Source organism: Erithacus rubecula (genome assembly GCF_903797595.1).
Source record: "Erithacus rubecula genome assembly, chromosome: 20".
NCBI classification, from domain to species: domain Eukaryota; kingdom Metazoa; phylum Chordata; class Aves; order Passeriformes; family Muscicapidae; genus Erithacus; species Erithacus rubecula.
The window spans coordinates 11,809,940-11,825,690 of NC_136672.1; the positions used below are offsets into that span (position 1 = coordinate 11,809,940).

At 47.2% G+C, this 15,751-nt stretch overlaps 2 protein-coding genes across 5 annotated transcripts in view; both read right to left on the reverse strand.

Annotated features, from left to right (window-relative positions):
* The window catches only part of LOC306810597 (casein kinase I), a 67,452-nt gene extending 66,826 nt beyond the window's left edge, over positions 1 to 626 (reverse strand). Inside the window, exon 1 of one of the 4 annotated variants that reach the window (XM_079323340.1) lies at positions 304 to 609. In XM_079323340.1, coding sequence (XP_079179466.1) covers positions 304 to 379 — 76 coding nt within the window. In that variant the 5' untranslated portion in view covers positions 380 to 609. Of the gene's footprint in view, positions 1 to 303 lie in introns of all 4 variants that reach the window. The other 3 variants (XM_079323339.1, XM_079323338.1, XM_079323341.1) reach the window with 3 other exon arrangements.
* Positions 627 to 4,003: 3,377 nt separating this feature from the next.
* On the reverse strand, positions 4,004 to 7,867 carry LOC306810837 (nucleolar pre-ribosomal-associated protein 1-like). Its single transcript, XM_079323835.1, has 4 exons — positions 7,770 to 7,867; positions 7,022 to 7,237; positions 6,308 to 6,486; positions 4,004 to 5,682 (listed from the first exon to the last, which is right to left on the reverse strand). Exons 3-4 carry the CDS (start codon positions 6,332 to 6,334, stop codon positions 4,792 to 4,794), a joined length of 918 nt encoding a protein of 305 aa, XP_079179961.1. The 5' UTR covers positions 6,335 to 6,486; positions 7,022 to 7,237; positions 7,770 to 7,867; the 3' UTR covers positions 4,004 to 4,791.
* Positions 7,868 to 15,751: the final 7,884 nt, after the last annotated feature.

The window sequence follows — 15,751 nt, forward strand, 5'->3', positions numbered from 1 at the left end:
TGGTTTTGTTGCTGATTTTTTTTTCCCCCGTGTTTTCAAATGAGGCGATTTTTACCCTTATGCCCATTTTACAGACGCGAACGGTGCCCAAGGTCACCAGACAACAATGAGAAGAGGCAGCCGAGTAAAACCAAAATTCCCGATTTCCGCACTGTACAGATAAGGACATGATGTCAACGAGATATTAAATTACTGCTACTGTGCCCCTAGCCCAGGTACTTGCCCGACCCGGCTAGGCCCTCGATGTCCTCCACACAGCCACAAAACGGGCCAGCTAAATCCGCAGCGAGCCATCCTCCTTACCCAGGTAGATATCCCCGAAGGAGCCGCTCCCGATCTTCCGGCCCAGCCGGTACCGGTTCCCAACCCTCAGCTCCATGGCGGCAGCTCGGCTCGTCTGCAACCCGTTTCTGTTCTGCCCGGCCTGCTGGCTCTCGTTCTGATGCCTCACAGTCCTGCGGTTTCGGATGCCATCGCGGCTTTAGTCTCGCCGCTCGATACTAGCGAGACAGGCAAGACGGCCGCCGCAGCTCGCGAGCAAGATGGACACGGATTCCCGACACCCGCGCTCGTCCACCCCCTCAGCCGCGAGCCGCCATAGTGCGTGACGTCACTTCCCCAGCGACAGGGGCGGAGCAGCAAGCACAGCCTTTATCTGGAGCTCGCAGAATCAACGCCCGCAGCAGCCCCGGAATTATAACACTGGATTTTGTGGGAACAAGGAATGGAGGAGCTGTCCTGTCCCAGTTCTGCCTCCTCTGCCAGCAGCCGGGGCGATGCAGCTCTCAGCCATGAGATCAGTTCAACCTCCCAAAATCATCTGGGAACACTTACTATGAATCCCAAAGTTCCAGTGCATCATCTGTGTGCTATCTCAGGAACTTCAGTTGGTCTTTGTGGGAAAAAAATCTGCGTTGGGTCCAAGAACTGACTCTAACCCCTGTTACCTGAACTGTCCATCTGTAGGATCAATGTTCAAAATAAACATTAAGGGCAGAATCTGTCACCCTCTGTAAAACCCAAGGGAAGAACAAGGCTCAAAAGGCAGCTCCTGATGCCTCCAGCCCCTGCTGCTGGAAACACTGCCCAGGATTTTGTACAGACAGGACAGAGCCTTTGCACAGTTCTGTCCCGTGGGACCGAGGGTGGCAAACCTGAGAGACTGACGGAAATAAAACAAATGATTGATTTAAATGGACACTGGTGAGCCCCTCCCCAGAACTGTACCCTGCCCAGCTCAGGAGCTGGAACTGCTGTTGCAGGGCACAGCATCTGAAGGAACACTGCAGCCGTGACATTAAAGCCAGCAAAAACAAGAACTAAAGAGAAAAAGATCCTTACCTGGTCCAATGTCCCAATCTCTGGCTCATCCTCATGGGGGGACACTGCTCCAGGAAGGAATCTCCACACAGCCCGTGAGACCGAGGCTAGGATGCTCCCCTGCCAGCAGAAGACAAGGGTTAGTGAAGCTTTTGGGACATACTCTGTCCTCAGAGTGGTGTGACAAAACACCCATCAGTAATAAGGACAGCTTGCACCCAGGCTTGCAATAGACTTTCGTACGTTATTTCTTCAAAGTCTGTGCTTTAAAATATTTTGATATTAAAAGTGTTTAAGCAAGATTTACCATGAGCTCTGCACCCTGCCATGCACCAAGCCCAAAGGAATAACTGGATATCCTCACACTCACCCAGCCTGAGGCAGCTCTCATGTGGGGAGAGTAGTTACAAAAGTATCCCAATTAAAATTTCATTTACTTCTAAATATATTCACTGAAATTATTTTTATTGTTGTTTACTGTATATGTGCTTTATTAGTGTATTAGATGTCATCAATAATATTGTGCTAAAACATAGTTTGTAGAGATACCTTTGCAAATTCTGAAAGAAGCTGGCTATTAGGTAATGCTGAACAATCAGCATTCATCTGGATAAAACCCATGAGCAGAGCTGAAACTTGTTTTCATTGGCAGCTGTACCTTCCTGCAAGTTGTGTTATCGTACCTACGTAGCACACACAGAGATTTCACCCTGCTTATAAACCTTCATGTACTCCCCCCTGCCCCCCACTTGTGCTGCTGCAAAGATGGAAACTGCTAATGGAAGGTTTCAGAAATACAAACCAGCACCATCTGTATTTTTCACTAGGTATGAATGTAGGATGAGCATAAAACAGGAACTTCATCACATGACAGGTGCTAAAATTCCAGATGCTCCTTCCGCTTTCCAACTATAGACTAAACTAAGATGTTCTTTGGGCTAGAAATCAACAAATTATACTAGAAAAGGAAATCAGGTTCTGAAGAATTTTTTTTATTTTCACTGATTATAGCTGAGTTTTAATGGGAATTCTCTGCAAAATCTGATCAATTGTTCTTGGCTGTGGCCGTGAGGGGAATCAAACATGCCAGCCCAGATCTGCAAACATGCAGTGCCAGAAGGAGAACCTTTGAAATGTAAACCTGGATTTATTCAATGACTCACGGGTGCCTGCTGGGCCCAGGTCCTCTGTACAAACACTGTGCAGGGAAAAGGCAGGACTGCACATTCCTTGAGATAGGAATTGAATTTTGGGGGGTGTTAAATAAAAACAAGATGCAAAGGAGGGAATTGCTTCTACCTGTAAATATTCTTGTGCTAAAGTAGCCCTGCCCAGTCTGACTGCTGGCCAGTGCTCCTCCCTGACTGTTCCCTATCTTGGTGAGATATATTAAAGATATAAATATGAAAAATAGAGATAGAAACATGTATTCAAGTATCATTTAAAATAAAGGGTTTTTTTGTTTGCATTTAGTTAGAGGTGGAGCTTTTAAAGAAATAATATTAAAATTAGAAACATGCAAATATATAATATATTAAGATATAGACATACATAAAATAGAAAAAAAATATTAGCAATATAAAGATTATGTATATAATAAACAACAATACTAATATTTTATGTGTTATAATATGACCTTTATTGAATATATAAAATATATATGGCTTATAAATATGAATATAAATTAAATATCAATAAATAGATTTTTTTTTTTTTTAATTTTTTTTTTTTTGGTTAGAGACAGGGCTTCTTTTAGTTTTTGTCGAGGTTTTTGTTTTTGGGAATTCATTTAGTATGATTTTTTTGAGGGATGGGGGCGTGGCTTCCTCCCCAGTGGACAAGGCTTCTCGGGGGTGCGGCCTCCTCACCTTTGAGTGGAGGTTCCCCTTAGGGGCGGGGCTTCTCTGGGGGCGTGGCCTCTTCCTCCGTGGGCACGGCCTCCTTACGGGCGAGCAGGGCTTCTTCCTGTGGGCGTGGCCTCCTCACCTGTGGGCGTGGCTTATCACAGGGGCAGGGCCTTCCACCCTTGGGGGCGGGGCCTCCTCCCCTTGGGGGCAGGGCTGCTGAATAGGGTCCCCATATAGTATATATAAAAAGAAAAAAAACCACTGTACGTCTGGTGCAACAGTAAAAAATTTCAGGCTCCCAGGGAATAAATGTTTTTATTTAAATGTTTAAAACTTTTTTTTTTTTTTTTTTAATTAAGAGAAAGGGAAATAGAGGAAGAGAGAGACAGAGAAAAAGAGTTAGAGCAAGAAACTGGGGGAAATACAGTGAGAGGGAAGTAGAGTTAAACAGAGGGAGAGAGAAAGAAATAGAGTTAGAGAAACGGGGACAGAAAGAAATAGTAGAGAGTTCGAGAAATAGAGGGAGAGAGAAAGAGAAGGAAATAGAGTTAGAGGAACAGAGGGAGAGAGAAAGAAATAGAGGGAAATAGAGAAATAGAGAGAGAGAGAAAGAAAGAGCAGCAGGAAGCTGGTCCATTAGACTCTGCAACCCTTTGCCTTCTAAAGGTGGCAACAACTTAGAAAGAATTTGCAGTTTCATGGAGGCCTCATGCAACACTCCAGCATCCTGAATCCCAGCACAGAGCTCCTTCCACAGGGCTTTCCTCAGGACAATGGCTGGTAGAGCAGAGGGCATGGGTTCCACCAGCTGCAGGTATTAATCAACAACACACTAATCCCAAATAATTTTCTAATCCAGGCCCAGGCTACTCAGTTTGTAGGAAACGATGCTACAGCAGCTGCTAATCTGTTACGGAGAAGTGCTCCAGAGAGGCTCACTTCTTTAACATCTGCTACCTCCCAGGGTGCTGACAAGGTCTTATCACTGCTTGACCTTGTAGGTAGAGCTACAGCCCATTTCCTCTGCTATTTACATTTCTGGACAACAAGAGAAATGAAATTCAAGTGATCCTGTTCTATCCAGTTGAATCCTAACTCATCGTTTGTTGATAGAGAATTTAACACACTTGTCCATAGATGTAATGGTGCTGTTGGTTTAGGAAATTCTGGATAGCCACCTTAGGAGAGCATTACTGTAGCCAGCCCACCGCTGGAGGTTTGTTTTAGAAAGAAAATTTTTGGACTCTGCAAAAGTGAAAGCTCAGGTTCTGCAAAAACCATCTGGCTGTGGCATTGCACACTCCAGACACTCTTCTATCCATGCCTGAGCAAAAGGTTTTACCTCCTGTACTAAAGCAGGAGAAGCACAATGACAGATTTCCACATTCACTAAGCATTAAATAAGGGCTTCAAAAGAGAAATCTGGGCAGCAGTAACTGCAAGAGCACTTGGCTTCAGTCTAACAGGCAAGCCTCAGAACAGCTCTTCACCTTTAGTGCTGCAGAGGTACTTCCAAGACAGTCACTAGAGGTCAGACATCCAAGTCTTATCACCTTTATCTGTGCTGTGAAGATTGCCAGCCCTTAAGGCCAGCAGATCCTGCACAGGGAATGTGGCTCCTGCATCACTGGCAGGGCTCAGAGGTGCCTTTACCTGTGGAAGGTCGGCTGAAACCATCCAGGTCTCTGCACTGCAAATACACGTGAACGAGCGGAAGAAAGCTCTCCATGTGCTTCCTCAGGTACTTCCCAGTGGTACTGCTCAGACACCAGAGCTCCAACCGCAGCAGGTGAGTCCTGGAGTGCTGGATCAGCATGGCCACAATGGCCAGGGAAGTGTGTGAGCACTGGGCAAGACAGTGAGCCTGCACCTTGACACCACCTGCGAGAGCCAGGACTGGCTCACTCTGGAGAGCCTGAAGGAAACCTTGCTCCAAATCTTTGCTGGCCGATGCTGACATCAATTTCCCCAAAGCCTGAACGTGCTCTGCGGACAGCAGAAGTTCTTCTTGCTGGGGATGTCCTTGGTAGCTGTCTGCAAGGAGCTGCACCAAGATTTGTCCATAGAAGCTTAACTGTTTCCCTATTTTAGGGGATTTTTCAGATTTCTGACAAGTCAAGCTGTTCTCAGGAAGTTGCAGCATGGTTAAAGTGATCTCCTTCAGCTGGGCTGCAGTCATGTACATGTGCAGCTCCTCCAGAGCCTGCAGCTGGTGAGACTTCCTGGCATAGACCTGGCTTCTGTCCTGCCCCACAGTCTGCAGCACTTCCAGGACACTTTTGGTGATGGCTTTGAAATACTTGGACAAGACGTGTCTGTGATCCCTCATGATGCTCTGCAGGGCGGGAGTGCCTGTTTTAAGCTGCTGGAGCACCCCAGAATTGAGGTGAGCTGACAGGAGCTTCACAGGGACAGGGTTCAGACCAGGCTGAGGAACAGAGCGCAGTTCCAACGCCAGGAACCAGTTCTCCAGTGTAGGATGCCTGAAAATCAAGGTGAGTGTATCCTCCAGGGTCTGCAACACACAGAGGTAACAGTGTCACTGAATTGGTAAAATGGTGCAGGGTAAAAAATAAACAGTCATCTGCCTATTTTCCACAGTTTATCAGTTACACTCACTGAACATGAAATTGTCTACTCGCTGGCCAGAGGATAAACAATATTAATGAATTACAAGCACATAAATATCATTCTCCCAACATTTATGCTGGGGGATTTATGCTGTTATACTGAACACTCTGGACATGTCTAAGCTCATCTGCAGAGGAAAACTGAGTATTCTGGGGTTCATCTACACACTCTAATCTCCACAAATTCACAGAACAGATGAAAGGAGGAAAAATTCCCTCCTCAAGTACATAATTTTCAATAAGGCTTTACACAGAGCTGAGGGAATACATTTTTTTCTGCAAAGGTGATCTCATTTGGGACTTCTCCTGACATGTTCCAGCTCAGGGTGGGACTGTGGGTGATGCAGCTGGGTCACATCTCCACACAGTAGTTTAGCAACCTCACGCTCTACATTCCTAAATTCTCCTCCAAGAGCTGAACAACAGTTCTCTGATCAGCAAACTATTCCTTAGAGAATCAGCCAAATCCAAGTTTACTAACAGGTACCTCTGTGTGCAGGGATTTGGTACCTTGTCATTTGAAGACACTTCTGTCATCAGAGACTCCTCATCCACAAAGAGATCCCATCAGCCTGACGCTCTTCCTGTTCCTGCTGCTGCTCCAGCTTTATTTGATTGCCCCGGCACAATAGGATGCTCAGCAGGTCCACACAGAGATCAGCAAACTGAGGACCCAAGGTTTTACCAAGCTATGAAAATAAAGACATCTTGGAAGTGTAGAAAAGAGGATGGGAGCAGAAGGGTAATTAAACAACAGGAATAGGAGTTAACTAAGAACTACTTAGATTACAGCCTCTTCTGGGGGAAGGAACCACTTCCCTATGTAGAAACCCGATTCTAGGAGAAGTCTCAGGTTGCCAAATAAATAGTGATAGAATTTCATTTATATTGTGACATTTGGAGGTACACAGGCCAGTGAATGTTACTCTCTGCAAAGGCTTCTTAGGGAGACCCAGGAGCTGGATTAAAATCTCGAGTTTATTTGCACTCACACCGATCAGCAAGGTGACCCATGCAAAGTAAATGCAAAGCTCCTCAATAATAAGAACTGGCATTTGTTTACAAATTACATGCAGTTTTGTACAGTGCTGTGCAGCCTCAGAGACAAGTACAGAAAAAAGAGCTACAGAACTGGAACCTAAATTTTAACAGCTAAGTAATTTGTACCTTCTGCATGAAAATAAACCAAACATAACCACAATATTATTACAATATTGCTCTTACACTGCTGAAGTTCTCTACTGTGGATTTCAGGTATAACAGCACCTGCTTTACTCCCAACAAAAGCTGGCCAGGTGGGACCCAGAAAGCCATTTTTTTCTGACCATCACCTTCCAGTAGGGTATTGCTTCCTCTCTCATAGGCTCTCTTTAGCAAAGTGGTAAATACAGAATTCAGGGGCACAGCAGGTTCCTCGTTTACCTCCTTGTGATTTTTAAACTGTTTAAAGTGAAAAAAGCAAAAGAGAAAAACAATGATGAATATCAAAAATCTCCTCAGCTACCCATGTTTTGAGATGAGCTCTGGGCTGAACCCAGGGCAAAGCTCCAGGAGCATAAGTGTGCAGTCCTGCTAGAACAGAGCCATCCAGCAGTGCCCCCAGGGAATCTGTAGTGTTCACTGCTGGCCTTAGAGAAAAACACCAAAGCCAGCCCAGTGATCCCCAACCCAGCCAGGGGCAACTCCAGGCACTCTGAACTGAGGCCACTGTATGCAGCAGGCTCTGCTGTGCCCCGTGAGGAGCCTGTGTACGACCCACCCCTGAGCCCTGAGCCACCTCCCAAACACCACAGAGACCTCTTGTGTCATCAGAGAAAACCTTGCAGCAAATCTGTGTCCCAGCGTGATCAACAAGAAATACAGAATTAGCTCGACAGAAATGCTCTTTCTGATGGAAATGTGACCTCTATAAGCTGTGAGGGTTTTATAGGAATACTGGCTCAAGAATTCAGTGGCTTCAGGTATTCCATACCACAGGTTCCTGAGATTGCTTGGGTATCCAGAGTTTATAGTACTGATTAAACTGGTAGAGCTGAGGATACTTAGCAGTTTTCAGAGACTTGAGATCTTTATCATAGACTGGAACATCAGGCAGAGACCAAAGGGTTCTTTCTGAGAGCGCAGGAGCTCAGTGAAAACAGCAACACGGTTCTCCACTATGTGTGCTCCTAGAAAAGCAAAACCAAATTTAGCTATTCACCTGAGCAGACAGCGGGGCAACCCTCCTTACCTTGGGCCTTGGCAGCAGCCCACAGAGCATCATTCAGAAAAGTACTAAGATCAAGAAATGTTAGACAAGAGTTCCTGACCACTGAGGAACCTGAAAAATCCTCCACACATTAGTTCCTGCTGAAGTAAATAACCCATCCTCACTGTGCTGTATTTTCCTGTATTTTAACAGGAAAAGCCCCCTGCCAAGCACCACCTCAGAGAAGAACTGATTTGTACTGGGGGGCACACCCCAGTTAACATGTACAAGTTAAACAGAATTTTCTTTCAGTCATCCCAGGTGCTACTTGAGCACCAAATACCCACAGAGAACTTAGTGAGGTTCTGTGGGCAAATCCTGCTCCAAGCCCAACTGGTGCCCCTGTGATTTTCCTCAAGGAGCTGGTAGAACTGTGCAATATTTGCCACCAGAGCTTCATTCCTGAAGAAGCTTTCTCTGGAAAATGCATCCATTTCCTACTTAACAGCACAGTCCTCTCTCCCTGATCTCGGGAAGAGCTGCCCACAGCCACGGAAACCACCTTCCTCTCCTGATCACCTCACTGTCCTAAAAACACTGTGACAGAAGCCAGGCGGTCCATGCAGGGACAGTGTTTCTTCTCTTTAGGGTCAGGGGAAAAGGGCAGAAGCACCTACAGAGCTTCAGTGCCTCTCTTGAGGAGGAAACACCATGGATCTGCACCCCCTTTCTGCTTGCAGGGAAGACAATAAAACAGCTCAAGGAAAAAAATGGTAAAAAAATATTAAAAATGGGTAAAAATGATGCCCCTTTCACTCCACTGGTAGAAATTACACAATACCAAAAAACCTGTACCTGTTCCATCTTTAGACTGAAGCAGTAGCTTCTAATGCAGCAGGGACAACAGCAGGGAAGGGAAATATTTGGATAATCATGTCTTCATTTAAAGATTTCTTCATGAAAGTCATCACTGCCCTAAATCAAGACATCCACCACATCCAGGACATCTAATAAATGAAGAAAAACATATAAGCAGAGGATCCAGACTGCCAGGAAAAACAACAGAGGTAGAATGCAACACTCTAAGAAGACAAGGCAACCTTTTAATTTATTACCAAAAAAAAAAAAAAAAAAAAGAAAAAAAAGAAAAAAAGATTAAAGGCACCTTTGTCACACAGTACAATGTTAAGTGCAACACAAGCATCACAGCTGAACCTTCCCTCTGCCTTTCAATGCTGCTGTCCAGCAAGGAGAGGCTGCGGCTGCTTCTGTATTCCCGAAGTGTCCAAATCCAGGTTGGACACTGGGGCTTGGAGCACCCCGAGCTACTGAAAGGTGTCCCTGCTCACGGCAGGGAGTGGAACTGGAGAAGCTTTAAGGAGCCTTCCCACCCAAACCATTCTGGGATTCCATGATTCTGTGTAGAGACCCCGGCAGAAGGGCTGAATTTCCATTTTAGTTCAAAAATGCTGCTGCCAGGGCATGGAGAGGCATTTCAAATACTGTTAAAGTGGCACAATCACATCAGAAATTACTTAGAAGTGTACAGAATTCTCTGTCTACGCTGGAACCAAATTCCCCGGCAGCGCCGGGAGCGGCGGGTTTGGAGGTGCCGGGGCCGGCACGGGCGGTCCCCGCGCCCCGGCCGGTTCCGCTCAGCGCGGGGCAATCGCGGCCGCCGCCCTCCCGCGCACGGCGGGCACACGGCCCCGGGTCCCCGCGCCGCGGCGGGAGCGAGTCCAGAGCCCCGGCGGCACCCCGGAGCGGCAGCGGCACCGCCGCGCTCGGGCCCGGCGCGCGTCCCGATGCCGCCCGGTCCCCGAGCCCCGCGCTCCGCCCGCCGAGGGAGCGGCGGCACCGCTCGGCACGGGATCCCCGGCCGGCACCGACAGCACCCGAACGGAACCCCGGTCCCACTGGGGAGCCCACCTCAGCGGCCCGGGCTCCGCCCACGGCCCTACGGCATCGGGTCACGGCGACACGGCGACACGGCGACACGCCGACACGGCGACGGCCCCGCGCCACAGGAACGGCCCCGCCCCCCGCGCCACAGCGACTGCCCGCCCCCCGCCTCACAGCAACGGCCCCGCCCCCCGCCTCACAGCAACGGCCCCGCCCCCACCTCACAGCGACTGCCCGCCCCCCGCGGCACGGCCCGCTGCCCCCCGGGTTAAGGGTCGGCCCTCCCGGCACCGTCACCGCCCCGCACCGTCACCGTTCCCGCGCGTCACGGGGTCGGCCTGCCCTCCATGTCATCGGGTGAGGCCGGCGTCCCGCATCACCCCGTCGGCCCGACCACGTTCATTGGCGCCGCACGGAATGTTCCCAATCACAAGGCCGAATGGCCGCCGCCATAATCTCCGGCAACACGTGATTATTTAGTCGCAGCCATACTTGTCCTGCACCAAGTGGCCGCGTTGGAGCCGCCATATTTGACCAAAAGCACGTGGCGGCAAGGGTACCGCCATTTTAAACCGAAAGCACGTTGCGAGCATGAACGCCGTCTTTTTAAGCCAAAAGCACGTGGCGAGCATGGGCGCAGCCATTTTGAACCGGAAACACGTGGCGATCACGGGCGCAGCCATTTTAAACCGAAACCACGTGGCGGGCATGGGCGCCGCCATTTTGAACCGGAACCACGTGGTGGGCATGGGCGCAGCCATTTTAAACCGGAAGCACGTGACAATCACGGGCGCCGCCATTTTGAACCGGAACCACGTGGCGGGCATGGGCGCAGCCATTTTGAACCGGAAGCACGTGACGATCATGGGCGCCGCCATTTTTAACCGGAAATACGTAAAGAGTAGGAGCGCCGCCATATTGTACGGAAAGTAAGTACGGGGCAAGAATGCCACCATATTCAACCGGAAGTACGTACGGGGCACTGACGCCGCCATATTTAACCGGAATCACGACCCTAACGCTTTCTAGCGTCGGAATGGCGGCGAAGCACCGCGTCGAGAGCGCAGGGTCGGTCGGCCGGTGTCAGAGTCGCGTCGGGATTAGGCAGGTGACAAGAATGATGCATTTTGAGGGGCGAGGGCCCTGAAGGGAGCCAAAAAAAAAGACGGCGGCCGACCGGAAGTCATTTCCGCCACAACAAAGATGGCGACTGACAGGAAGTGGCATCGGCCACCACAAAGATGGCGGCGAGGAAGGGCGGAAGTCGCTTCATGCCACTCCCATGATGGCACCTCTGTCGTTCTTCGGCTGACCTTCCAAAGGTGGCGGCAGAAAGGGCGGGAAATGAAGGTCCCTGCTCGGTTATTTGGCTGCCTGCCTGCGCCCCGGTGCCGATCCCCCCCACCCGGCGCCGCTTTCCGCGGCAGTGCCAGGCGTGCGGACACGGGCCATGCGCTCAGCGGCACCGCGGGCACGCCGGAGCCCCGCGGGCACCGGCAGGCAGCTGCGGGAGCGGCTTTCTCTGCGGGGCTCCTCCGCAGGAAGGGCCCTTCCCGAGCCGTCCCGGCTCCGCTCCGCGCTCTCTGCCCGCTCCCCTCTGGCCCCGGGGACATGGAGAGAAACACAAATACATCGAGGAAGAACGAACACTCTGCAGAGCTGCCGAGCCATCGCCCTGCCCGCAGCCGGGATCAGCCGGCAGGAGGAGGCAGCTGCTTTCTCAGCCAGCAAGGTGAGAGCTGCGGGAGGGATTTCTTCCTTTGTCCTCTCTGCTGTCACTCCCTCGCTCTGCCTCTCGTCGCCTGTGTCTGCGGGGCTGGGGAACTGTGGGCTGCCCCCCCTTCCCAGTGTGAGCACAGTCCCTTTTTGGGGGCATGGACCGTGGGAAGGGTTCGAATAAAGCCCCGTGCTCCTGCCCGGGGCAGCTGCAGCCGTTCTGTGCCTTCTTTGGGAGGTAAAAAGGCTGAGAGGGGGACGGGGTGGGCTGGGTGTAGAAGACAGAAAAAATGTAAATATAAAAAATACCTAACTAAACCTTAAATAAATTTATTATTGGTCTTATTTGGTTAGAGGCAGGATTTTTAATCCATAATATAAATGTAGTTTATATAAACAAAAATATAAATGCACAAATGTGCAATATATACAAACATAAAACTAAAACTATATCTGCATTTATGAATATATGTACATGTAAATATATATAAATTAAAATATAAACAAATAGAAGTATATATGTAGGATATAATATAAATAATATATGTTATAGTGTATAATATACTTAATATATATATATTAAGTATCAACTTAATCAAATCTTTATATATATCAAAGAGTATGATATATATAAATAGAAAAATACATGTAAATATAGTTAAAAATTAAGGGTTTTTCTGTTTCTATTTGGTTAGAGGCAGAGCTTTTCAATAAATAATATTAAAAATATAAACATACAAATATATGTAAAGATATATATACATAAAATAGAAAAAAGATCTAGTAATGTAAACATGTACATAATAAATAATAAAAGTGTAGTATATGTTATAATGTAAATTCCATAAAATTTATTGAGTAATATATGTAGTATATATAATGTCAAATATGGATAGGACCAGAAATTAAATAGGTATAAATAGGTATAAATTTTCTGCATTTAAAGGGGGTTTTTTTTGTTTTATTTGGTTAGGGGCAGGAAGTTTTTTAGTTGTGGTTGGGCTTTTCTTGGGGCATTCATTTAGGGGAATTTTTTCTAGAATTGGGACTTTCCTTTTTGCCCCAGGACCTCAGGGCTGCCCCAGCCTGGAGCCTCTCCTGCATGGTAGAGAAGGAATCCAGGCAGTGTTCTGGGACTTTGAATCTACACAAATGTTTTCCAAAAGTGTTTGCAGAGATCCAGCTGTGGGGAAGCTATTGTGAAGGTTTGTAACCTTCTCAGAGGTAAAAAAAGTATTTACTATTGGTATGAATTGATTGTCATTGATAAGCAGCTGAGGTTCTCTAGTACTGGAGAAAAAATCAGTTTTATTTCAATAAAATTGAATAATTACATGGTGATTCCTACATTCCAAACTCTGTTAGTCCTTGTCCTCTCAAAGTGCAAAGAAGTTGAAGTAATGGAACAGAATTATTCCACGTAAAACATTCTGCATGAACCATGTAAATTTTTGTTTTAGCCTCTTCATTTAAAATATCTGAGTTCTTTGTCCTTTTCATTTTAAGCAATCTTGCTCTATTTGTGGACACCCTTTTTGCTAAGCTAGTAAGAGATGGAAAATAGGAGCAAAATGAGTTTTAGCATGATGTGCATTACTGTGTTTCAGTAACCTTCCTGTTTATCATTAGGGCAAAATAGAAGAAAAGAATTTCTTCTGAACCTGGTTTCCTTTTCTAGCATAAATTGTTGGTTTCTAGCTCAAGGAGCATCTTAGATTAGTCAGAAAGCTGAAGGAGCATCTGGAATTTTAGCACCTGTCATATGTGATGAAGTTATGCTCATCCTGCATTCATACCTGGTGAAAAATACAGATGGTGCTGGTTTGTATTTCTGAAACCTTCCATTAGCAGTTTCCATCTTTGCAGCAGCACAAGTGGGGGGCAGGGGGGAGTACATGAAGGTTTATAAGCAGGGTGAAATCTTTGTGTGTGCTAGGTAGGTACAATAACACAACTTGCAGGAAGGTACAGCTGCCAATGAAAACAAGTTTCAGCTCTGCTCATGGGTTTTTATCCAGATGGATGCTGATTGTTCAGCATTACCTAATGGCCAGCTTCTTTCAGAATTTGCAAAGGTATCTGTGCAAACTATATTTTAGCATAATATATTTTTATACTTTATTGATGATAACTAATACATTAATAAAGCACACATTATACAGTAAACAATAATAAAAATAATTTCAGTGAGGATATTTAGAAGTAAATGAAATTTTAATTGGGATACTTTTGTAACTACTCTCCCTACATGGGAGCTGCCTCAGGCTGGATGAGTGTGAGGATATCCAATTATTCCTTTGGGCTTGGTGCATGGCAGGGTGCAGAGCTCATGGTAAATCTTGATTAAACACTTTCAATATCAAAATATTTTAAAGCACAGACTTTGAAGAAATAACGTACGAAAGTCTATTGCAAGCCTGGGTGCAAGCTGTCCTTATTATTGATGGGTGTTTTGTCAAACCACTCTGAGGACACAGTATGTCCCAAAAGCTTCACTAACCCTTGTCTTCTGCTGGCAGGGCAGCGTCCTAGCCTCGGTCTCACGGGCTGTGTGGAGATTCCTTCCTGGAGCAATGTCCCCCTGTGAGGATGAGCCAGAGATTGGGACATTGGACCAGGTAAGGATCTTTTTCTCTTTAGTCCTTGTTTTTGCTGGCTTTAATGCCACGGCTGCAGTGTTCCTTCAGATGCTGTGCCCTGCAACAGCAGTTCCAGCTCCTGAGCTGGGCAGGGTACAGTTCTGGGGAGGGGCTCACCAGTGTCCATTTGAATCAATCATTTGTTCTATTTCTGTCAGTCTCTCAGGTTTGCCACCCTCGGTCCCACGGGACAGAGCTGTGTAAAGGCTCTGTCCTGTCTGTACAAAATCCTGGGCAGTGTTTCCAGCAGCAGGGGCTAGAGGCATCAGGGGCTGCCTTTTGAGCCTTGTTCTTCCCTTGGGTTTTACAGAGGGTGACAGACTCTGCCCTTAAGGACCCACTGTTTATTTTGAACATTGATCCTGCAGATGGACAGTTCAGGTAACAGGGATTAGAGTCAGTTCTTGGACCCAACACAGATTTTTTTTCCCACAAAGACCAACTGAAGTTCTGAGATAGCAGACAGATGATGCACTGGAACTTTGGGATTCATAGTAAGTGTTCCCTCCCTTTGGGAGGTTGAACTGAAGTGATCTCATGGCTGAGAGCTGCATCACCCCTGCTGCTGGCAGAGGAGGCAGAACTGGGACAGGACAGCTCCTCCATTCCTTGGTTCCACAAAATCCTGTGTTAAAATTCCGGGGCTGCTGCGGGCGTTGATTCTGTGAGTTCCAGATAAAGCTTACTGCTGCACAGAGGTTGGTGCCACACAGGACCTGGTCCTTCATCTGGGACGTTTTACTGAGGATGTTGTTCCAAGGGAAATGGCTCTTAATGCTGAAGGTTCTGCTGTGGCCCATGTACCAAGGGACCTGATACTGTATGTGGAATGTGTTACCAAGGATGCTACAGACACCTGGGCTTTTATGTGGGAAGTTTTACTGAAGAAGTTGTTACATGGGAAGTGGTCCTTCCCGTGTGGAGTTTTACTTCCCTGTCAAAAAGCCTTGGGAATGCTCAGGAACACAGCATGGAATATTTGACCTCTGAAATGGGTCCTGTTTGGTCTAAAATACCCATTTTCTACCAGTCTGTGGTTTTTCTGCCCTTGGAGGAATGTGAGGCTGACTAGTCAGGTTGGAGTCTGAGCAGTACTCCCAGGGCTGCTGCTTTGAGATGTAATATGGAAGCCAGGAATATTCCTGCTTTGCAAACATGGGACAGAGTGGAACAGCAGGTGGCAAAGCTGGGCTTTGCTCCTTGAATCCCACAACACCTGGGTTTAGGTTCCATCAGCCAGAGGAGGGAATGAACCCTGGTTCATTATATGGGCTTACTTTGCCAAGCCTTGTAAGGTGATTGCTTTGCCATGCCTTGTATGTGCCTTGTATGTGCTTACACCCAGAGCTGCCCTGCCCTGGCACACAGTCACAATTCAATTTGTATCTGTACTTGCCTTTGTATACATTGTTTGGCTGTGTTTGATGAAGTGTAAATTAAAAAAAAAATTCATTCAATAAAATTGAATATAATAAAGATACCCCAGTCCTTCTCCCCCCTCTTCCCCTG

Excerpts from the sequence above, each read along its gene's own strand:
- LOC306810837 (XM_079323835.1), bottom strand. The coding sequence starts at position 6,334 with ATGACAGAAGTGTCTTCAAATGACAAG. Across the intron at positions 5,683-6,307 it reads AAGTGTCTTCAAATGACAAG|ACCCTGGAGGATACACTCAC; the intron begins GTACCAAATCCC and ends TGTGTGTTGCAG.